This window comes from Antennarius striatus, chromosome 9 (genome assembly GCF_040054535.1).
Source record: "Antennarius striatus isolate MH-2024 chromosome 9, ASM4005453v1, whole genome shotgun sequence".
In the NCBI taxonomy this organism is placed as follows: domain Eukaryota; kingdom Metazoa; phylum Chordata; class Actinopteri; order Lophiiformes; family Antennariidae; genus Antennarius; species Antennarius striatus.
The window spans coordinates 4070019-4089589 of record NC_090784.1 but is presented as its reverse complement, the minus strand read 5'-3'; the positions used below and the strand labels follow the sequence as shown (position 1 = coordinate 4089589).

At 41.2% G+C, this 19571-nt stretch overlaps 1 protein-coding gene across 8 annotated transcripts in view; it reads left to right on the top strand.

Annotated features, from left to right (window-relative positions):
• Positions 1 to 201: 201 nt before the first annotated feature.
• The window catches only part of ubr5 (ubiquitin protein ligase E3 component n-recognin 5), a 39940-nt gene continuing 20570 nt past the window's right edge, over positions 202 to 19571 (top strand). For all 8 annotated transcript variants that reach the window (XM_068323218.1, XM_068323217.1, XM_068323216.1 and 5 more), the window contains exons 1-21: positions 202 to 417; positions 5458 to 5502; positions 6357 to 6438; positions 6875 to 6951; positions 8246 to 8365; positions 8970 to 9249; positions 9439 to 9598; positions 10490 to 10639; positions 11408 to 11619; positions 11762 to 11878; positions 12489 to 12599; positions 13605 to 13759; positions 14114 to 14231; positions 14385 to 14569; positions 14752 to 14861; positions 15398 to 15510; positions 17820 to 17966; positions 18077 to 18188; positions 18306 to 18460; positions 18548 to 18745; positions 18967 to 19177. In XM_068323218.1, coding sequence (XP_068179319.1) covers positions 356 to 417; positions 5458 to 5502; positions 6357 to 6438; positions 6875 to 6951; positions 8246 to 8365; positions 8970 to 9249; positions 9439 to 9598; positions 10490 to 10639; positions 11408 to 11619; positions 11762 to 11878; positions 12489 to 12599; positions 13605 to 13759; positions 14114 to 14231; positions 14385 to 14569; positions 14752 to 14861; positions 15398 to 15510; positions 17820 to 17966; positions 18077 to 18188; positions 18306 to 18460; positions 18548 to 18745; positions 18967 to 19177 — 2920 coding nt within the window. In that variant the 5' untranslated portion in view covers positions 202 to 355. The remainder of the gene's footprint in view (positions 418 to 5457; positions 5503 to 6356; positions 6439 to 6874; positions 6952 to 8245; positions 8366 to 8969; positions 9250 to 9438; positions 9599 to 10489; positions 10640 to 11407; positions 11620 to 11761; positions 11879 to 12488; positions 12600 to 13604; positions 13760 to 14113; positions 14232 to 14384; positions 14570 to 14751; positions 14862 to 15397; positions 15511 to 17819; positions 17967 to 18076; positions 18189 to 18305; positions 18461 to 18547; positions 18746 to 18966; positions 19178 to 19571) is intronic.

The following is a 19571-nucleotide window of genomic DNA, read 5'->3' as shown; positions in this document are numbered from 1 at the left end:
GCATAAACACATTAAAGTTAAGTGAATAAGAACAAAGACTGGTAAGTGAAGAAGAGTAGTGATATTTTGTTCCGGTCTTCCTGCCTTTCTTCTTCGGGCCAATCCAGAGCGGGTTAACACGTTTCCTGTTTGTGCTCAGGGGCCAACCAGCGCAGTGCTTGCATGTGCACTTATCAACACAGAGACAAGAAGCCTGCTAGAGTTAAGATGGCGGCATGTGGGTGAGGAGCCTGGGATCTAAACTCGAGGTTTTTCGCCACTAAACGATTCCTATGGTCCCACATATACACATCAATCGAACGACTATCAATTTCCACATATTCCACACGTCTGTGTGTGATTTTGGACTGACCTCATGACATCTATTCACTTCGTGGTTCACCCGTTACCCGGGACCGAAGATCAGCTCAATGACAGGTATTTTGTTGAGGCCCGTTGAAAAGATTTTAAATCAGTGTTTACGTGGGGCGAATGGCACAGATAATTCAAGGTTGTATTTACTGACTGTGTTGATATTGACGTGCATGTGTATTTGGGTTTTAATAATAATAAGTGACCCCCCAGGGTTGAATCAAGGCCCGGCATCTTGAGCAGTCCTGGTTAGCCTGCTGCTACCTAAACAGTCGGTGTGCTGCTAGCATGAATGCTAGCGTGTGCGCTGGCTGTCGTTCGGGTAGCTAATGCTAGCTAACGCTAGCAAGCTGGTTTCCTTGGGTCTCTGGAAGGATTGGCTCGTAGTCAAAGTTGAGATAGACAATGCGGGTTGGGGGATGGGGAAAAGAGAGGGAAATAAAAGTCGTGAAGCATCAAATTGGAGCATATATACTATATTTCGCGTTCAGATTTAATTTGTACTCATTTGACATCAATCAGTGTTGGTTTTGTGGGTGTCTTGTCGATTATCACGATCAATGAAGTGGCTAACGTCAGCTAACTGATAGCTAGTTGCTAATGCTAGCAGACGAATTCGATACCACGCTCTTGTCAAAGCCAAATATTGTGATTTCCTTGTTTTTGTGGCCGGTTAGTTTTGAAAGGTATATGACAAAGTTTGTTGGTAATGGTATTGTAAATGATTATTGAAATTGTGTGTGTTTAACAATGAGTATTGTGTTAAATATCTAAAAATTTCAGCAAGCTCTGTTAGCAGCATTGCTTTACACATTAATCCCGGTATCTTCTTTAATAGGACAAGCTTATGCTTCTTCAGTGAGTGTGAACAGCGCTCGATATTTCTCTTCCCATAGTGATGCAACCTTATTATTTGTCCATTGTTACTGATTTGACCAGTAAATTTTATTTTTAAAAAATTTTTTTTAGATTTAGACAAAGAAATAGTTGGTAGTGAACTGATGGTTTAACAAGTTTTCATAGTACATTTTGTAAAGAAATCGATGTTTTTTTCGGAAAATGGCACCGAGAAAGCCCCGGGACAACGTGCGTGTATATCTCGTGATTGATAATAAATCTATTTATATCGATTCATTGAAATTAAATTTATTAATGACAAGCTTTATTTATGGACAAACAGGTTGAGGGACTTTTCTATTTTTTAGAATGACCTCGGGATTAAAATATATGATCAGCGTTTCAGTTCCTTTTTCAGATTGTTGCAGATGTAATTTGGGGGTAGCATGTTTGTTGTTGGCTGAAAGCTTGATTTTCTGCTGAAAACACTATGAAAAATCACTCACAATATCTTGTTGGTAATGACCGACAGTTCCTTGAAGAGCCATAGCTGTTTCATCCTTAGGCATGCATACCATTGCATGCTGCAGTCACCATGTGTTACTGGGAGGCCCCCTCTTCTCCCCATGAAGGAACTTGCAGTTGTCAAAGCAGATAAGTGCTTGTGTCCGAAATATAAGGTCGTTGTTCTATTTGGATCATTCAAAGTGATTGTCTGGCGGGAATATTTGGGCAGATTTCCTCAAATGAATATGAGTGGATTGTTTGACTAAAGTGAAGGCTGCCCAGACTCATGAGTTAAACATGGTCCAAATAGCATTCCTCAGCAGTGAGATGGATTTTTTATATTTTTGCTGTGCTTCAGAGACACTGTTCCAAGTTGTTCATTGAGGCAAGTAGATTTTGTGTTTGTACGAGTTTGAGGCTGATTGTTTGACCTGAAGGATTATTGACGTAACTTGATTTGTTGCGAATCATTGTCTTTTATCATGTTGAAGCATTGCATGGGTTATTAATGTGTCTCTGAACAGTTACGACATATCTGCTTTTACAGTATTTGTATGACTAATTTAAACCCTCACTTTCATAACATATGAATGTGATTGCATTGAAAACAAAAATGCCAAACGGCACATCCAAATGTCCTTTACTTTGAGTTAGGATTAGGTCATTGATCTCATATGCCTCATGACAGTGTTGTTTCTTGACCCACTAGCCAAATACCAGGTTACAACAATCACACAATGGCATCACAAGGAAGACACTTCTCAACATTGCCCTTGTTCATTGTGAACGAAACAACGCTACTCTAGTGCCTGTTTTTAAGTAGCATACAGGTGTGATGTATCACACAGCAGTCTCTGGTCTATTAGGATGTTTTTAACAATATGGTGAAATAATTGTTTAATCATCAAAATACATAACAAGAGCAGTCATAGCATCTCTACCCCATAGCAGTTGATTTTGTGTGATTGGAGGATAAGTGGCTCTCAGACCTCATGCCACCTCCACAAAAAGACATTTCTGGTTGATAATTTTGTCCCTTGAGTTAGCAACAGACTGTTGCAAGCTGTTTTCTTAGGTTTTCATTTGCAGCCATCCCCGATAATTCGTCATAAAAAACCCACAACCGATCCTGTTTTAATGGATCAACAGCGCATTTATACAGATATTCCATCTTGTGCTGTTGACACCTCTGTTGTCAGCACAGGCCATTCAGTCTTGAAGAGGATGTGTTTAAGGGATTTCAGACCACGTGCAATTAACCATGGGCTGAACTGCGATCTCTCAAATCAAATCGACCCAAATGAATTGAGAAGGATCTATCTTTGGGACTTGGTTGCTTGTTTTGTTTTTTTGTCATTAACCCATCAAATCCTTCAACCAACGCACAGCAGGCTTTACAAACATTAAATATTTTTTGTAATTTTTTAAGCGTCACTTCAAAATGTGGTTATAATTAAGCCCAGTAAGATGTCTTTGTAGGTTCTCAGCCATCCAGGTCATGGTTAAGCCCAGCAAACAACTATTAACATAGTATTCATATAATTGTGTTACAAATAATACAGGAACTCATTCCAAGGGTTGCAATTTACGTTTCCTATTTATAAGTAATCAATCAAACCATTTATGCTACTGTTGTGTGTTATAATGGTGTTATAATAGTCTCAGCATGCTGGATGTTATAGTAGCATACAGTGGAAGCTAATCCTGCAAGGGTGCTGCATAGAATGGTCCTATATTTGAAATTAAGTTCTTAATGTGTATGTTTGAGCTAATAGAACTTACAATCTGCCCATTTGGTCCTTCCAAGTTCTTCAGTCGGTGGTCGGATTCGAATTTTGTTGTTGTCGACATTTGTGATGACCCCTCCCCTAAATATACTCTGTTAACTGAACATCAAGAACGATCATTTGCGTGATGGACTTATGGATTGATCAGTACTGATTTTCTCTAACTTAATTATTGCTGATCAGCTGATGTTAAATCAGTCTTCTCAGAAGTATTTCAACCCAATGATACGTTTTACATAGTATATTCAAGATGTGGGGGAGGGTGAATTCAAAAATTCCTGTGTCATGGTAACATCTATATGTTTGAAATAGAAAGCGCTAATATGCAGAGTTCGTAATTGTGTGTAACCTTGCGTTTCTTTGACTGCCTAGCAGTCCTGTCATAATCAGCTTTTTTTGAAAGTGTTAACTGTTTGGAACAATTGAGTTTGCACATGAGAGAACTTTCAAAATGCCAAAGCTTTTTTCTTGAGAACTTATTTCATATATGACAGGTTTTTCTTCATGAAGTGAGTATTTGGTTATTTTCTTCTTTGTAATGCAAAAGCCGGGCATTTAATTTAGGCTAACTGGATTCAAAATGGTCTTGCCTGTGACTCAGCATGTCAAGTCACATGTGGATGGTTTTAGAATATAAGGAATGCCATGTGTGTCAAAAGAGGGTTGGTTGTCGTAAAGTAAGAGAAATCTATTTCACCAGTTTGTATGTCTGTATGACACCTTAAACCTTTCTACAAGCTGACAGCTGTCTAGGTGCACTTTTGTTTTTGAGCTGTTTTGGCAACTTAACTGTAGCAGGAATCATTCCTGAAAAGCCAGTAGTTAGAGCTGGGTAGAGAATAGTGACTATTAAGACACTATACCATCTCATTTTGTCATATTACTGTGAAATCAAATATATTTAGAACATTGCAAAGCTCTATGTTATAGATTCCAAATCATTTCATGACAAATCATTAACCTGGGACTGGTCTGCCTTGTATCTCCTTGAGAGCAAAAGCCAATGAGGCTCATGGGTACCGCAGTATCTAGAGCGATTGTACACAGAATATTGACGTTATTACAAGAACACAAAAACTTCATAATATATATTTTACTTGGAGTTCCTGTCAGATTTCCACCCCATCACCATTGCATTGAATTGAAAATGGCATTTTTGACCATCATTCATTTATTGCACAATTCATTGAAAGCTCTTCAGTCTCCCCGGTCTTGAATGTCTTTAAAAACGTGAACACTATATCTCTCTGATGGCCTTCGCACACACGTTTGCAAACAGACAAACACACACACACGCACACGCACGCACATGCACATGGCAATTGTTTGTCGTTAGAGCGAGAGAAGGAGGTTAAATGGGGGGTGGGGGGTACCTGAGTCTCTTGTGTTCTTGCAGGGGTAAATGAGACAATGGCCTCTGTATTTGAAGAAAGTCTTTAGTCTTACTGGCGTTATGTAAGAATGGACATGTGTGCATTTTAAAAGGCAGCATATAGAGAAGGACCATGTTGGTGCTGTCAACTCTAATTCTGTGATGTCAGGTTAGGCTTGACAACTTGTGATAATCATGATGACATGTTTGTCTTCCACAGCAACATTCAGTTGTCTTTCACAACAATGTTAAAGTAAAAGCCTTTTGACTTTAAGTATGCTGTGTCACCACTGGAGTTCTTAATGCTCAGTGCAGGTTTTTTTTATGTTCATTACGATGGATCATTCCAACCTCAAATTCAGACTATTCTTTTAATGAAAATATGGGCAAGCAATGTGAACTAATGTCCCTCTGATTTTTATGTTTTATGCATTGAAAAGATACATGAGTTAAAGCCATTTAAAATGTACTGAATTAGTCTGCTAGAGTCAGATGAGCGTTCAGTGGCTTATGTTTTAATTTTGACTTTTTGCACAAATCAGTTGCATCAATTACTGTACTTAGTGCTAACATGCGTCCATCTGTTCTTCGTCTTCTTGTCAGGCTCCGTGAAGTCTCAGAGAAACTCAATAAATACAGCTATAACAGGTAAGTTTGTCTTAAATTTGTAGCTATCATTTTTTATTGAAGAATTATTTCCCAGCTGAAAAGACAATCTTGTAATAAAACTGCACGAGACAGATATTTCTGGCATGAAGATTACGACAGAAAGATTGAGATATTGTGCAGATTTCTTGCTGCTTAAGAAGTAAAGGCCCTGCATTGCGCAGAGAGCAATGCGTTACATCAAACCAATAAAAACCTTTGCTGGTGGGTGATTTATTGTAAATTCGACTGCACTTGGTTTGGCCCATTCAGTTTGAAAACAATGACCTTTGACTGTCAACAGAAATTCCTTCATTGCAAAAATGTATTTTTAACATTATTCAGATGGAAAATAAGTAATGAACAGCATTATGGTTCATATTTGATTGGAAATAGGTATTCTGTTTCAGTTTTCTTTTCCCAATTCTCACCATATAGAAAATGGTAATTAATGTTATTAAATATACTTCATAAAGATCAATAGCACATGAAAATGCCCTTCTGAAAACAGTTGATTTGGGAAGTTAAGTGCATTGTAGTGAGAGAACTTGGGTTTATATTTCTTCTGTACCACCTTGTTGCAGTTTGATTTTTGGATATAATGCGATGCCTCTCTATATGCTAGCACTCAGGAGGAGCAGCTCATGTTACATACATCATTTATTGGTCTTTAGCCTTTTCCGCAGGTGAGCTAGGGCTCAATGCAGACAAAATGGAAAGTGATTCAACATCCCTCACATTGTACTGATTCAAAGATGGTTCAAAATCTGTAAAGTTAACTTGTAATTTAATTTTTATAAACAGGATCTTCTTTATTCTCCTATCGTCATCTCTGCTTTTATTCTATTTCCCTGCAGCCATCCTCACCTTAGTCTATTGGAGCAGGCCACCTTAAAACAGTGTGTTGTTGGTCCAAACCATGCCGGATTTCTACTTGAGGTAATACCACGAAACTCTACATATAATTTGACGTTTAGTCACCATTTGCAGATGACCTGAAATCAAATGAAATGTTTTGCTTATTTGGGCTTTAACAGAAACTTGAGTAAAGTGGATGTGCAGATGGAAATGTGTTCACGAGTAAACAGTTTCCCTTTTTTTTTAACACTGTAATCGTGCAAGAAACCTGGTGGACAATAGTGTATCAGAAATTGCAATCTAATAGATCAGACTTTGATGAAGTCATAACATGACTTCTGAGAGGAAAGAACACTTACAATTTGTTGTAGACTGAGGTGTGAAAAGACCATGTTGTGTTTGACATGTGTGTAGAGATTTCAGTTTTCTGCTCTTATTTGTAAAAGACTACACTGAACAAGTGATATTACACTTTTTGTTTGTTTAATTTTACTACTTCAAACCACATCTCTTTTAGGATGGACGTGTTTGTAGAATCAGCTTCGCTGTCCAACCTGATCGCCTGGAGCTCAGCAAACCGGATGGCAGTGATGGGTGAGAGACTTCTTTCTGATGGGATGTGTCCTGCAAACCGCTTTGGCACTGAGTTGGAAAACAGATTGCTTACGGAGATGTCCAGTACAAAATGTGCTGCGCATGCTTTGGCCTTCTGATGGTGGTTGTCATCATTTGAATTCAGCCCTTGTGGCCCTTGTTGACTGATGAAGAAACGACTGGATCTTGTTTTACTCCTAGAATGATGCTGCTTCCTGACAAATATCCTTAAGGATTGAAAAAAGAATTTATAACGCTTCAGACCTACTATCAGATCCTCCTACAGGTCGCTGTTGAACTAGTGGATACTTACTGTAGAAGTTGTGCTCGTTAAGGTTATGGCTATTCAATGTCTTTCAAAGCTTTCCTCCAAAGTTACTTGCATTCCAGTCCACATAGTTTTGTCAGTTTTAAAGTCTTTATGCCTGTATTCTACCTTTTACATAGTTAAAATTGTTTCTGTACCATGCTGAAAACTACTTGCCTTTATGGCTATGCATCTGGATGCTATTACTCTTTTGCTGTGTTTTACTTCAGCTATAAGCATATGTTTTGATCTTATTGATCAGCCCCTAGCTTCTAAATATTCTGAACCATCCTATGAGAGGCAGAACAGCTCCCATCTCTAAACCTGTAATAGCTGTGAGGCATTTGGAAGCCTGCGTGAAAGAATATGGCACAGTGTCTTCGGCAAGTTTGTCACCTTCTGTAATTCTTTTCAAAACAAGTTTTCACAAACTGGCCGATGCACTGTTGGTTTGAATCCCCGTTTCTGTTTTCCATTGCCTTTTAAATATTCTGTGGAACTAAATGTAATTTTATGATTTTTTTGGAAGTTATGAACTTGTCTGTCAAATGATACATTGGCAAATTTCATGCCCTTGCAACATCAGAGCATCACTTATATCACTTGTCTACTTAATGCTCCAGCTAAAGGTATTACAATAAACTGCTGTTGGTCAAACTGAGGAGGCATTTCATTATAATGTTAAAACGGGAGAAAGCAGTCGCAGCCCCAAAACCCCAAGAACTTTTTGAAAAGGAAAGTCTTGAAGGAGGAACGAGTTGCAGCCAATTCTGATTCCCAAGGGTGTTGCCATGCTAGTCTCCAAATCCCCCCTCCCAACACACAATATGGTAGTAATATATTTGTACAATAAATCCTGAACCAAGGGGTGTGATTTTGGAATACCTGGGGTAAATTTAGTTTCTTTTAACCCAGGTAATAAATATCTTTTGGTCCGCTGTAGGACTACTGTAGGTTTGTAACTGATTTCCCATTTTTTGTTTCCAGTTCAAAGTTGAGCAGTGGTTCAGGGACAGGAAGGAGCTCCAGGCCAGGCAGGACTAGTGATCCGCCCTGGTTCCTGTCTGGCTCTGACACACTTGGCAGACTGGCAGGCAACACCCTTGGGTAAGTTCTGGCAGGGTTGGCAGAGACAAACAGTCCTGTGAAAGCTTGGTGTTAAGAGCACAGCACCGACGCTGCAATGGTTTGAGGGTGTTTCCCCACAGTGTTCTTTGGCATCAAATAACAAACATGAAAAAGAAAAGCATAACCATATTAAGGGACTCTACTAAATTTAAAATATGTTCTCAGTTCGTCTAATTTCTCATCTTGAGAATCGGCTCCCTCTTCAGTATGTACTGTAGCTGTTGTGGCTCCTGATGTGGAAGTTTTGTTGAATTGAAAAGCTGCGGAATACAGCTCTCAACTTGTATCTTTACAGTAAAATATTCAACTGAATTAGAAATATTTCAGAATCCAAAATGTGTTTAAGCAATACGTAAACTATACAATTTTTTAGCCTTTCCCCTTGCGGTAAATGATTACGCTCAGTGAATGTCGGGATGTAATTGCTTGTGTTAATGCTGCTGATGCTAGCTGCCCTGTCTCCCCCGTCTCAGAGCCGCAGTCCCCTCATACACAGATGTGTCTGTGGTTTCACTCTGATGTGGTAGTCTCGTGATGTTTTTGGATAGGGTACCTGACAACGGCCTTGCACTGTATGTAACAGGAGTCGCTGGAGCTCTGGTGTAAACGGTGGCAGTGGAGGAGGGGGAAGTGGAGGAGGAGCAGGGGGCAGTGGAGCAGGAGGTGGCAGCAGTGGAGGTGGAGGGAGTGGAGGTGGAGGTGGAAGCGGAGGAACATCAGGCAGGTCCTCAACGGCAGCACGCGACTCCCGTCGGCAGACCAGGGTGATCCGAACCGGAAGGGACCGTGGTTCTGGCCTTTTGGGGAGCCAGCCTCAGCCAGTCATACCAGCTTCTGTCATCCCTGAAGAACTTATTACTCAGGTACAAAAAACACTGCATCCCTTTGTGTTTCGGTTCAACCCTTGTTTTAAAAGTTGTGCGACTTTGTCCTGAGTCAAATAAGAGTACAATTGTCAGTGAATGTACAAAGAACAGTGCACCTTTACTTGCTATTCTCCAGGTACAGGTCAGGATGAATTAAAATTTGTTTTCTGCTTCTCCTACCTCCAGGCCCAGGTAGTCCTTCAGGGAAAGTCACGAAGTGTGATCATCAGAGAACTCCAGAGGACCAACTTGGACGTCAACCTTGCCGTCAACAACTTGCTGAGCAGGGATGACGAAGATGGAGATGACGGAGATGACACGGCCAGCGAGTCCTACCTCCCCGGAGGTTTGTCGGAAAAACTGAAAAGGGCAACAAAAACACCAGTGTCTCAACTGACATGAAGATAATTAGATTTCCACAACAACTAACTATTATTGAGATAGAAGCATTTCCGGTCTGGGTAGGGTTTAACAAATTTATATGGGTGTGGTGGGTGGGCTATATCGTATCCTTCATGATTATACAGGTACAATTATTGATGAGACATAAAAATTTTGGGGTACTCTGACTTGTTCATGTCATGTCAAGTGCTTTACCTATGCCTACGCATCGTACCACATAAGTAAAACACATGAAGTGAATTGGGTACAAAAGAACCGATACAGAACAAACCACGGATATGCAAACAGTGAGAGAAGACTGTATTAGCAAAAGGGGGAAGTACTTTAAATGTATTTCACTGCCTCAGCCAGAATTACCCAACCCAGTAAGAGGCATGTGTAGAACTTTGCGAGGAGTGCTCAGCGGCTAACGCGAGCCACGGCATAACACAAAGACCGCTGGTTCAAAATAACATCTCAGCAACGTTGATTAGACGTTGTCTGTAATAACAAAAGGAAACGCTGGAAAGACATCACCTAAGCAGTCACCATTTGTTTGGCAAAAAATAAGTCAAATCAAACGGTGGCGAAAGATGGCTTCAAACAGCCGAGGATAAAGCCGTACCCGAGATATAACATCCCATCAAGGAAAGATTTTCTCAAGACAGCACTCCCAAATATATTTAAAGAACAGTGCACTTAATGTACAATGGGTGTGTTTTATGTTGTTACATAAAGTTATACTTTATATTGCTTATTGTGTAAAAAATGCCCTAAAATATTGTGATATTTTAGGGCCACATCACCCACTCTTTTTTTGGGAGGGTCAAACCTGTTATGTTTTTGTCCCATGCAGAGGATCTGATGTCCCTGTTGGATGCAGATATTCACTCGGCTCATTCCAGCGTGATTATTGATGCAGATGCCATGTTCTCCGAGGACATCAGCTACTTTGGCTATCCCTCTTTTAGACGCTCTTCGTTGTCTCGTCTGGGATCCTCTAGAGGTAACTCAAAAACTCGGATGAACAAATAAAGGGAGGCCATGGTGTTGTACAGGCTTTGCTGACATCTCTGGTGAGGGTTATCTGTGCTTTGATATCTGACTAAATAATAAAGCACACAGTAGACATGTTGGTAGCATTTGGCAGTATTTTGCTTGCAATGGATAAGTACAAGCTTTTCCATTGCATTAGGTAAAATTTGAATAAGAAAATAAAATTAGTTCTTCAAAAAAAACCCCAAACTCCTGTTCTAATTGTTGAAGAAAAACATGCATCCACTTTGCTGCATATATACCATGGTGTGGTGTTGGTTTTATACAAAGTAAAGCATGTTTAAAGGCTCGTTGCCGGGGAAATTTTTTCCTCTCTTTTGATACTGATTTGTAATTTCAGTGTTTGGTTTTTGGAGGCAATAAAATAATTGGTGTTTTATGCTGCATGGCTGTAGAACATACTGTCAGCTCTCTGAGAAAGGCCCGCTAGGCCCACCTGTCTTAACAGGGCCCCTTAAATGGAATTTATCATAAAACCCTACCTAGCTCTTATGCATGCATTCTTTCTGTCTATCCACTTTCCCTTCTACTTTATATTTTAACACATGAATGCATAAACTGATTTCAGTTTCATTTAGGTTCCCACTCAGTAGATTGCAATTTTGATTTTTGATTCTTAAGAATCTATCTTTTTCTCTATTCTAAAAACTTTGTTGACGGGTCTTTCCCAGAGAGTGGCTTACTTCTGTCCCACTGGTGTGACCTTATTGCATACCAGTTCTCCTTCTTCCCTTAGAGCGTGACTCAGAGCTGTTGCGTGAGCGTGAGTCTGTACTGAGGTTGCGTGAGCGCCGATGGCTGGATGGGGCCTCGTTCGACACAGAGCGAGGTTCCACTAGCCGTGAAGGCGAGCCCAGCTTGGACAAGAAGAGCATCCCGGTTCAGAGCCCTGTCTCCTTGGGAGATGAGCTCCAATGGTGGCCTGACAAGGTAGGAGGAATAAACAGCTCGTGTGTTATGTCTATTAAAAAAACAGGGAAAAAATACTAGAATGGAGTCCCCTCTAAATACTGGACATTAACAGTCTTTGTTTTACCTGAAAATACTGTACGATGTCTTATTTCATTACCAGGATGGTGTGAAGTTTGTGAGCATTGGAGCCATGTTCTCAGAGCTGGTTGCTGTCAGTTCCAAAGGAGAGCTCTATCAGTGGAAGTGGAGTGAACCTGAACCCTACAGGAATACACAGGTGTGACATTTTAGAGTCTTGAGTTTTTAAAACTAAACTATAGACAGTAATCCCTCGTTAGTCAATCAGTCATCTTCAGATTACCAAAACTATATCCGCCGCAGCGGGTCACGGGGAGCTGGAGCCTATCTCGGCAGTATAGGGCGTGCACCATGGAGCCACAAACAAAGACATACAACCATGCACACACATACTCATTCCTACGGGCAATTTGGAATGTCCAATCAACCTGAAGCGCATTCTTTTGGAGGTGGGAGGAAGCCGGAGAACCCACGCAGACACGGGGAGAGCATGCGAACTCCGCACAGAGCTGGACTCGAACCCGGGTCCGCCGTGTTGTGAGGCGGCAGCGCTAACCACCGTGCCGCCCTAATCCCTCGTTACTCACGGTTAATTCGTTCCAGGACCACCACCTCGCATGCTACTGTCAGCCAGTAGCATGCGAGTACGGTATCACATGACTACCTGCTAAAAATCTGCGATGTAGTGAAGCTGTGCATCTTGAAGTGCGAATACGCGAGGGAGTATTTAAATCTATATGTTGTAATTTGTTTTGTGTACGAACGCTAATTATCTGGTTAATTCACCTGTTGTTATTGTGTCCAATCAGAATCCTTCCATTCATCATCCGAGAGTATCCTTCTTGGGCCTGGCCAATGAAAAGATCACCTTATTGTCTTCCAATAGCATCAGAGCTACGGTAGCTACAGAAACCAACAAGGTAGGCTGGAGCTGCTTGTGTTGATGTAAGAACTTTGGTGATTTGTTCGCGTTAGCAATCATGTATACATTATATATTTGTTCACAATATTTAAGTCATCCAGTGGTTCAGGTTACTGGGCAGGTTTTTGAAATGGAAACTGAGAGACTACCAGATAAATAACAGATCCAGGGAACAAATGTGTTTGATGTGCCCCCTGTTACAGGACCCATTTATTTTTCCTGTCAGAATAAAAGTGCAACAAGTTGCAACAGAAAACGCTTTTTCAAACCTAAAATCAAGTGTGGTATTGAGTTTATTGAGTTGGGGGGGCAGCAGTGGCTCAGTGGTAGAGCGGATGCCTTACGATCGGACAACGGCGGTTCGATTCCCGCTCCCGCCAGACATCCTTGGAGTGTGAGCTGACAGTGAGAGGTGTCAGCTCACCTCCCGGTCACTGCCGAGGCGCCCTTGAGCAAGGCGCAGACCCTAATACAAACTGCTCATTTGGGGCACAGCCCGAAGTCGCGACTTGTCACTCTGCCTCCCCATGTACTGTTTGTTGTACTGATTGCCTGCCTACAGGCCCCTAGTGTGTGGTGTTTGTTCAAGGGCCTGTACACAACATTGTATCGTATGCATAGTCTGACACACATATGCATGTCAAGATAATTTCCCTGTTGGAGATCAACTTTCCTTCTTTCCTTCTTAAACAAACAAAATCAACAAAATCAACAAAACGAGCTTGTAATTTATAATTTCTTAAATTTCTGGTTGCATTTGTTCCAAAAGTTTTTTGAGGTTGTTTCCTCGTGTTGTATTTTGGTATTCCACACTTATAATAGCAGTCATAGCAAAGTACAGATAGGTTGGCATAGGAATTGTTGCACTTTTACTTGAGCTAATGCTTTGACTTCTACTGATTCTAATTTATAGGTGTTATCCGTTTAGATGACAGGTTCTAAACATGTGGTAATCCCAACACACATTACATTAATTCATCTCTGTTTGGTGTGTGTTGTAAAGGTGGCAACCTGGGTGGATGACACACTAAGCTCTGTGGCCTCTAAGCTGGAGCACAGTGCTCAGGCTTTCCCTGAGCTGCAGGGGGAACGTATGGTATCACTGCACTGCTGTGCTCTCTACACATGTGCACAGCTGGAAAACAACCTCTACTGGTGGTGAGAAGAAACTGCTTTCATGTTGACAATACCCAATAAAATTTAAAGGATTTTTTTCACAATAACATTTGCTGGTTATATTGTATAGTTCTGTATATAAGTTTGTCTGCCGAGACAAATCAACACTGCTCTAAGACTGTCTCAATCAAAGTCCCAGGGAAATCTTTGTGATTTCCACACTGACCAGCTTTCATTCCAAGATAGTTTTTAAGTCCTTTTCTGACATTCTCTTCCAAAATGTCCAAAAGGACCAGTTATTTATCAAGGGTTACGCAATGACTTTTCATCAATTCCAAGTGACATTCGTATCTGTCATGGAAATTTTGACACCTAACCTTTTTCTTATGGTTCCAGGGGTGTTGTGCCTTTTAGTCAACGGAAGAAAATGCTTGAAAAGGCCAGAGCAAAGAACAAAAAGCCAAAATCCAGTGCTGGCATATCCTCGATACCAAACATCACTGTGGGAACACAAGTAAGACAAAATTATGGATTTTCATGTTAACTTTTGAGAAACAGTGAGATGTGGACTTACTTCCTGCTTACTTCTGAAGTTTTGAGCATTTAGGCAGTCTTGTATGAGTCAAGTGTGAAGAGTAAACTAATAAATTTACCATTTCTCCTTTAGGTGTGCTTGAGGAATAACCCCCTCTACCATGCGGGTGCAGTGGCCTTTTCTGTCAGTGCTGGGATTCCCAAGGTGGGCGTCCTGTTGGAGTCCGTCTGGAACATGAACGACAGTTGCAGGTTCCAGCTACGCTCACCAGAGAGCCTTAAGAACATGGAGAAGACCACAAAGACCCAGGAAATCAAGTGAGCTTCATTTTATGGAGAAAAAGTTGTCTGTTTTTAAATTAGATTAGCGTTCTACATGCGTTTGTGAGTCCATTTTTAACACTTTTAGAGACATAAATTTTTCTCAGTCTGGTTACAGGTTGTAAGTCCTGTGGCTATAATACATAGAAGTTAAATTCTTCTCACTGTCTTGTCCGTAGGACGGAAAGCAAGCCGGAGCTGGTGAAGACAGAGATGGGTCCTCCCCCCTCCCCAGCGTCTACCTGCAGTGATACCTCTTCTATTGCCAGCAGTGCCTCACTGCCCTACAGTATGTCAGCTTCACTCTTGCTATTCCCCCTTCCTAACTCAAAGTTCTCTCAACAGCACATGGAAAGGTTTTCACTTTATTCTCTACCTCTCAGGCACGGAATCAGGCCACCTCATTCTGCGTTCTCGTTAGCCCTCAGACTTTCAGACTCTGGTTTAATCAACATGTTTTTCTCCTGTTCTGTGAAGGAATTATTGTCAGCTTAGTGTGTACAGCACATGAACATGTTTACTTTGGTTTATTATGTGAATCACACGATAAGTTGCGTTAAGTCATCAGAATTGCTCGACTTGTTAGGAATGTTAAGTAATTTTGAATTGATTGATGCAAGTTAGTGTAAAGATCCCTTTACAGTATCCATCTGTTGTTATGATGTCCGTGTAGGTTCTCAGTTATCCAGGTCATGGTTATCCAAAGCTGTTTAAGTCAATCCACTGGATGTTAATAAAGTTCTTGATGTCCAGTGGATTGATTTAAACAGCTTTGGATACTCTGTTATTATGGTACGTAAAGTTAAAGTTAACTGCTGCTTGCAGAGCGAAGACGTTCCACCCCGGCTCCCAAAGAAGAAGAGAAGGTGAATGAGGAGCAGTGGCCCCTCAGGGAAGTGGTGTTTGTGGAGGATGTTAAAAATGTCCCTGTGGGAAAGGTGGGTGTATCTGACATGTGGTCAAAGACCTGTGCAGTACTTTTACATTGCAATGTCTAAAGGTATTAATGTTATGTATATTTTAGTTTTTTTACTTGCGTTATCCCACACTGTTTAAATGCAGATATATCTGCAGTTACATTTCAGGTAATGTGTTTCATGTAGTCACCCTGCCAGATAGTGGGGAAGGAAATCTGCACAGTAGCTCTCTGTTGTTTACAGTCGTACACTTCACTCACTGATCTTCTTGGAGAATGAGTACAGTATTTTCTGCACTATAAGGTGCACTGGATTATAAGGCTTACTTTTAATGAACTGTTTATTTTACAATTTATTTCATATATAAGGCGCACTGGATTATAAGGCGCATATAATTAAAAAGATGTAAATAGATTTTAAAAAAACTAGTGACTGTGTAGTTGCGCTATCCATCCACTAGATACAGCATTCATGACTGAGTACCTTTAGTCAGCTGTGAATGGCCCTGTTGTTATTTCAGTGAAGCCATTCTGAGCCTCAAGGAAACCTGATCACTTGATCACTTTGCCATCTTAGGCCCCGTCCACACGATGACGGATTTTTTGAAAACTCATCTTTTTGAAAACGCTGGCCGAGGTGGATTTAAAAAAAAAAAACGCTGGGTCTGCGTTGTCGTGTGGACGGCCTATCTGCGACTTTTAAAAACGCTGACGTCTAACCTGCGACGAAAACCGCTGTAACGTCATATTTATGGGCCCGTGTGTTGTGACAACAAAACAAGGAGGATTCCTATTGGATAAAATTTGACTCAATACTGCCACCACATGGTTTGGCACGCTTATAGCCGTCTTCGTAAACGCACTGGTGCGTTTACGTGTGGACGGAGATTTTTTTAAAAAACGCTGTCGTGTGGACATGAATCGTTTTCGATGCGTTTTTAAAAAGTTCCATTTTTAAAAAAAAGCGTCATCGTGTGGACGGGGCCTTAGAAAGAAGTCAACACGCATATTAAAAAACCGGACATTAAAGACTGGTTAAATTCATTACAGTGGACCACTCGGTTCGAACAGAGCCGATTATTTCCTGATCTGAAGTTCGAAGCAGATATTTAAGCTCCGACATTCGTGTTCGTTTATTAATTAAATATTATTTCGATCGATTGGTAGTCCAGTCGGGGGTGAGGTGCAGCTATTTGCTGCTGTGTGTCCTAAACAATTTATTAACTAGTTTTGAATGTCAGGCTGATAATTTACTAGCAAATATGACGCTGTTTTACTCGTAGAACTGACTTTAACGTCGGTGTCTCACTGCAGTGAATCTCACCGCACGTCGCTGCAGACAGAATAAGCCTGAATTTACCCCTCCGCCGCCCCCCCCAGAGCGATCAACTACATTTGTAAATCAATGCAGCACACCCGTTGGCACGTCTTTCTAGCAGTGACTGCTCTTGAAATTTCAGAAAAGGGTGTAAATTCAGCTTTGAGGGTCTTTCATTCACCTTTATGCCAGTTTCCCCGTGTGTTTCCAGACTAACAGAATGGCGCGTCACTAGATTCCAGAACAATGGCATTTTTGAGACCAATTAAGTTAAAAGTGGGTTATTTCCGGCGCAAAATAGTTGGGAAATACTGAGATCAGTTAGTCAGTCAAACTTTATTAACAGAATTGTTGAAAATTCCCTGTTTTGCTACGGAATCGTAGCCAACTACCGCTGCTCTCCCCATTATTATTAGCTCAGGCTGCTCTGCCGTCAACTCAGTGAGAGCGGCACTTCGGCGACGCCCCTTGACTACCGTTGTTAGGGGGCGTGGGCCCGAGTACCTTCTGAGGGTGCCCCCTGGTTGCGTAGTGCGGCATCACTGCCAGCCAGACTGCCGGCTTTTTTCAGCGATCTTGTTTTTAACCAATACTTATATTAATATTAATCCATATAAAAGGCGCATCGGATTAAAAGGTGCACTACGGGTTTAGGAGTAGATTGTAGGCTTTATGGTGCGCCTTGTAGTGCGGAAAATACTGTGGGGAAGGAAATCTGCACAGTAGCTCTCTACTGTTGTTTACAGTCGTACACTTCACTCACTGATCTTCTTGGAGAATGAGTACTTATTCAATCAGAATTGGTGGTTATTCAACAGAACCATCATGAATCCAAGCTACTGCAGAGTTTATTGTACTTTTTATCTTTTTTATATTGCTATAGAATAATTTAGTAGTGCATGTCTTGAACCTCTGGTGGGTCCCAATTGTTCATGTTCTGTGGTCAGTAGATGTGTGTTTCTAGATTACGATGCCTCAAGCTTACAACTTTCTATCTAAATATTATTACCAAGGTGCTGAAAGTGGATGGCGCATATGTCGCTGTGAAGTTCCCTGGGACCTCAAGCAGCATGACCAACCAGAGCACTGCTGCTCCCACAGAGTCAGACCCATCATCACTGTTACAGGACTGTAGGCTACTGAGAATAGATGAGCTGCAGGTATACAGTTTAAGTGATTTAACATTGCTTGTCTTGGTGTACAGCGTATCTGTGCACGTAAGAAAATCAGCCCTCACGACTTCCATCTGTCTTTCATTTTGTGTTAACAGGTGGTTAAAACTGGTGGGACTCCTAAGGTTCCTGATTGTTTTCAGCGCACACCTAAAAAGCTCTGCATTCCAGAAAAGGCAGAGATTCTGGCCGTGAATGTTGACTCCAAAGGCAAGCTCTTGGTTTTTTTCTTTAATATACATTTAAATTCTTCTTGTTCGTGTGTTTTTTTGTGTGTATTTGTCTCTCTAACTGATAGCTCTATGTCTGCATCTACTTACCTTCCAGGAGTCCATGCAGTTTTAAAAACTGGTAACTGGGTAAGGTACTGCATCTTTGACTTAGCAACAGGCAAAGCGGAGCAGGAGAATAACTTCCCCACTAGCAACGTGGCCTTCCTGGGGCAGAGTGAGCGCAATGTGGCAATCTTCACTGCAGGACAGGTGAGATAATCTCCCTTTCATTTGTGCATGTGAAGTATTGTTAAGATCTTTAAGGTCTACTAATTGAATGTTGAAATATTCTTCTAGGAATCTCCCATAATCCTACGAGATGGAAATGGCACAATCTACCCTATGGCCAAAGACTGCATGGGTGGAATTAGAGATCCTGATTGGTTGGACCTACCCCCTATAAACAGCCTGGGGATGGGCGTGCACTCTCTCGCCAACCTCCCTTCCAACTCCACAATAAAAAAGAAAGCTGCTATAATTATTATGGCTGTAGAGGTAAATGTGACACTGTGATCAAACAAGTGGATGAGTCTGGCTTTTATTTTTGCACCTGAAACTTAAGTTACCACATTTATTGTGGCGGTCTTTATTATTTTTTACCTACTAGTTTACATCATTTGACTGAAGGAGTAAATAAATAAATCTCAATGAATCGTTGAAGACCTCAAAATGAATAACGACAAACTGTTCCCACATACACTCTTCGTGTCTTTCAGAAACAGACGCTAATGCAGCACATCCTTCGTTGTGACTATGAGGCGTGCCGGCAGTACCTGGTAAACCTTGAACAGGCTTTCCTTCTGGATCAAGGCAGCCAGGCACTTGGAGCACTTCTGGATCATCGCTGTGATGGAAATCGTAACATCCTTCATGCTGCTGTCTCCGTCTGCTTCCCTGTAAGCAACAAGGAAACCAAAGAAGAGGAAGGTAAACTGGTAGTTCAGGCAACATGATACAAAAATAATTGTGAAATGTAGAATAGATTCTCAAACCTTATTTGGTAGAGTTAAGCTTTTCTCTCTGAACACATTTTCAGTTGTGTCGGCTTTCTTCTATCAATACATCTGCAGTATTTTCCGGACTATAAGGCGCACCTAAAAGCCTAAAATGTTCTCATAAACCCGTAGTGCACCTTATAATCCGGTGCGTCTTATATATGGATTAATATTCATATTAATATTGGTTAAAAACATGATCGCTGAAAAAAAGCCGGCAGTCTGGCCGCCAGTCATGCCGCACTCCTCCACCAGAGGAGCCCCCTCACAAGGCACTCGGGCCTATGCCCCCTAACAACGGTAGTCAAGGACGTCACCGAAGTCCC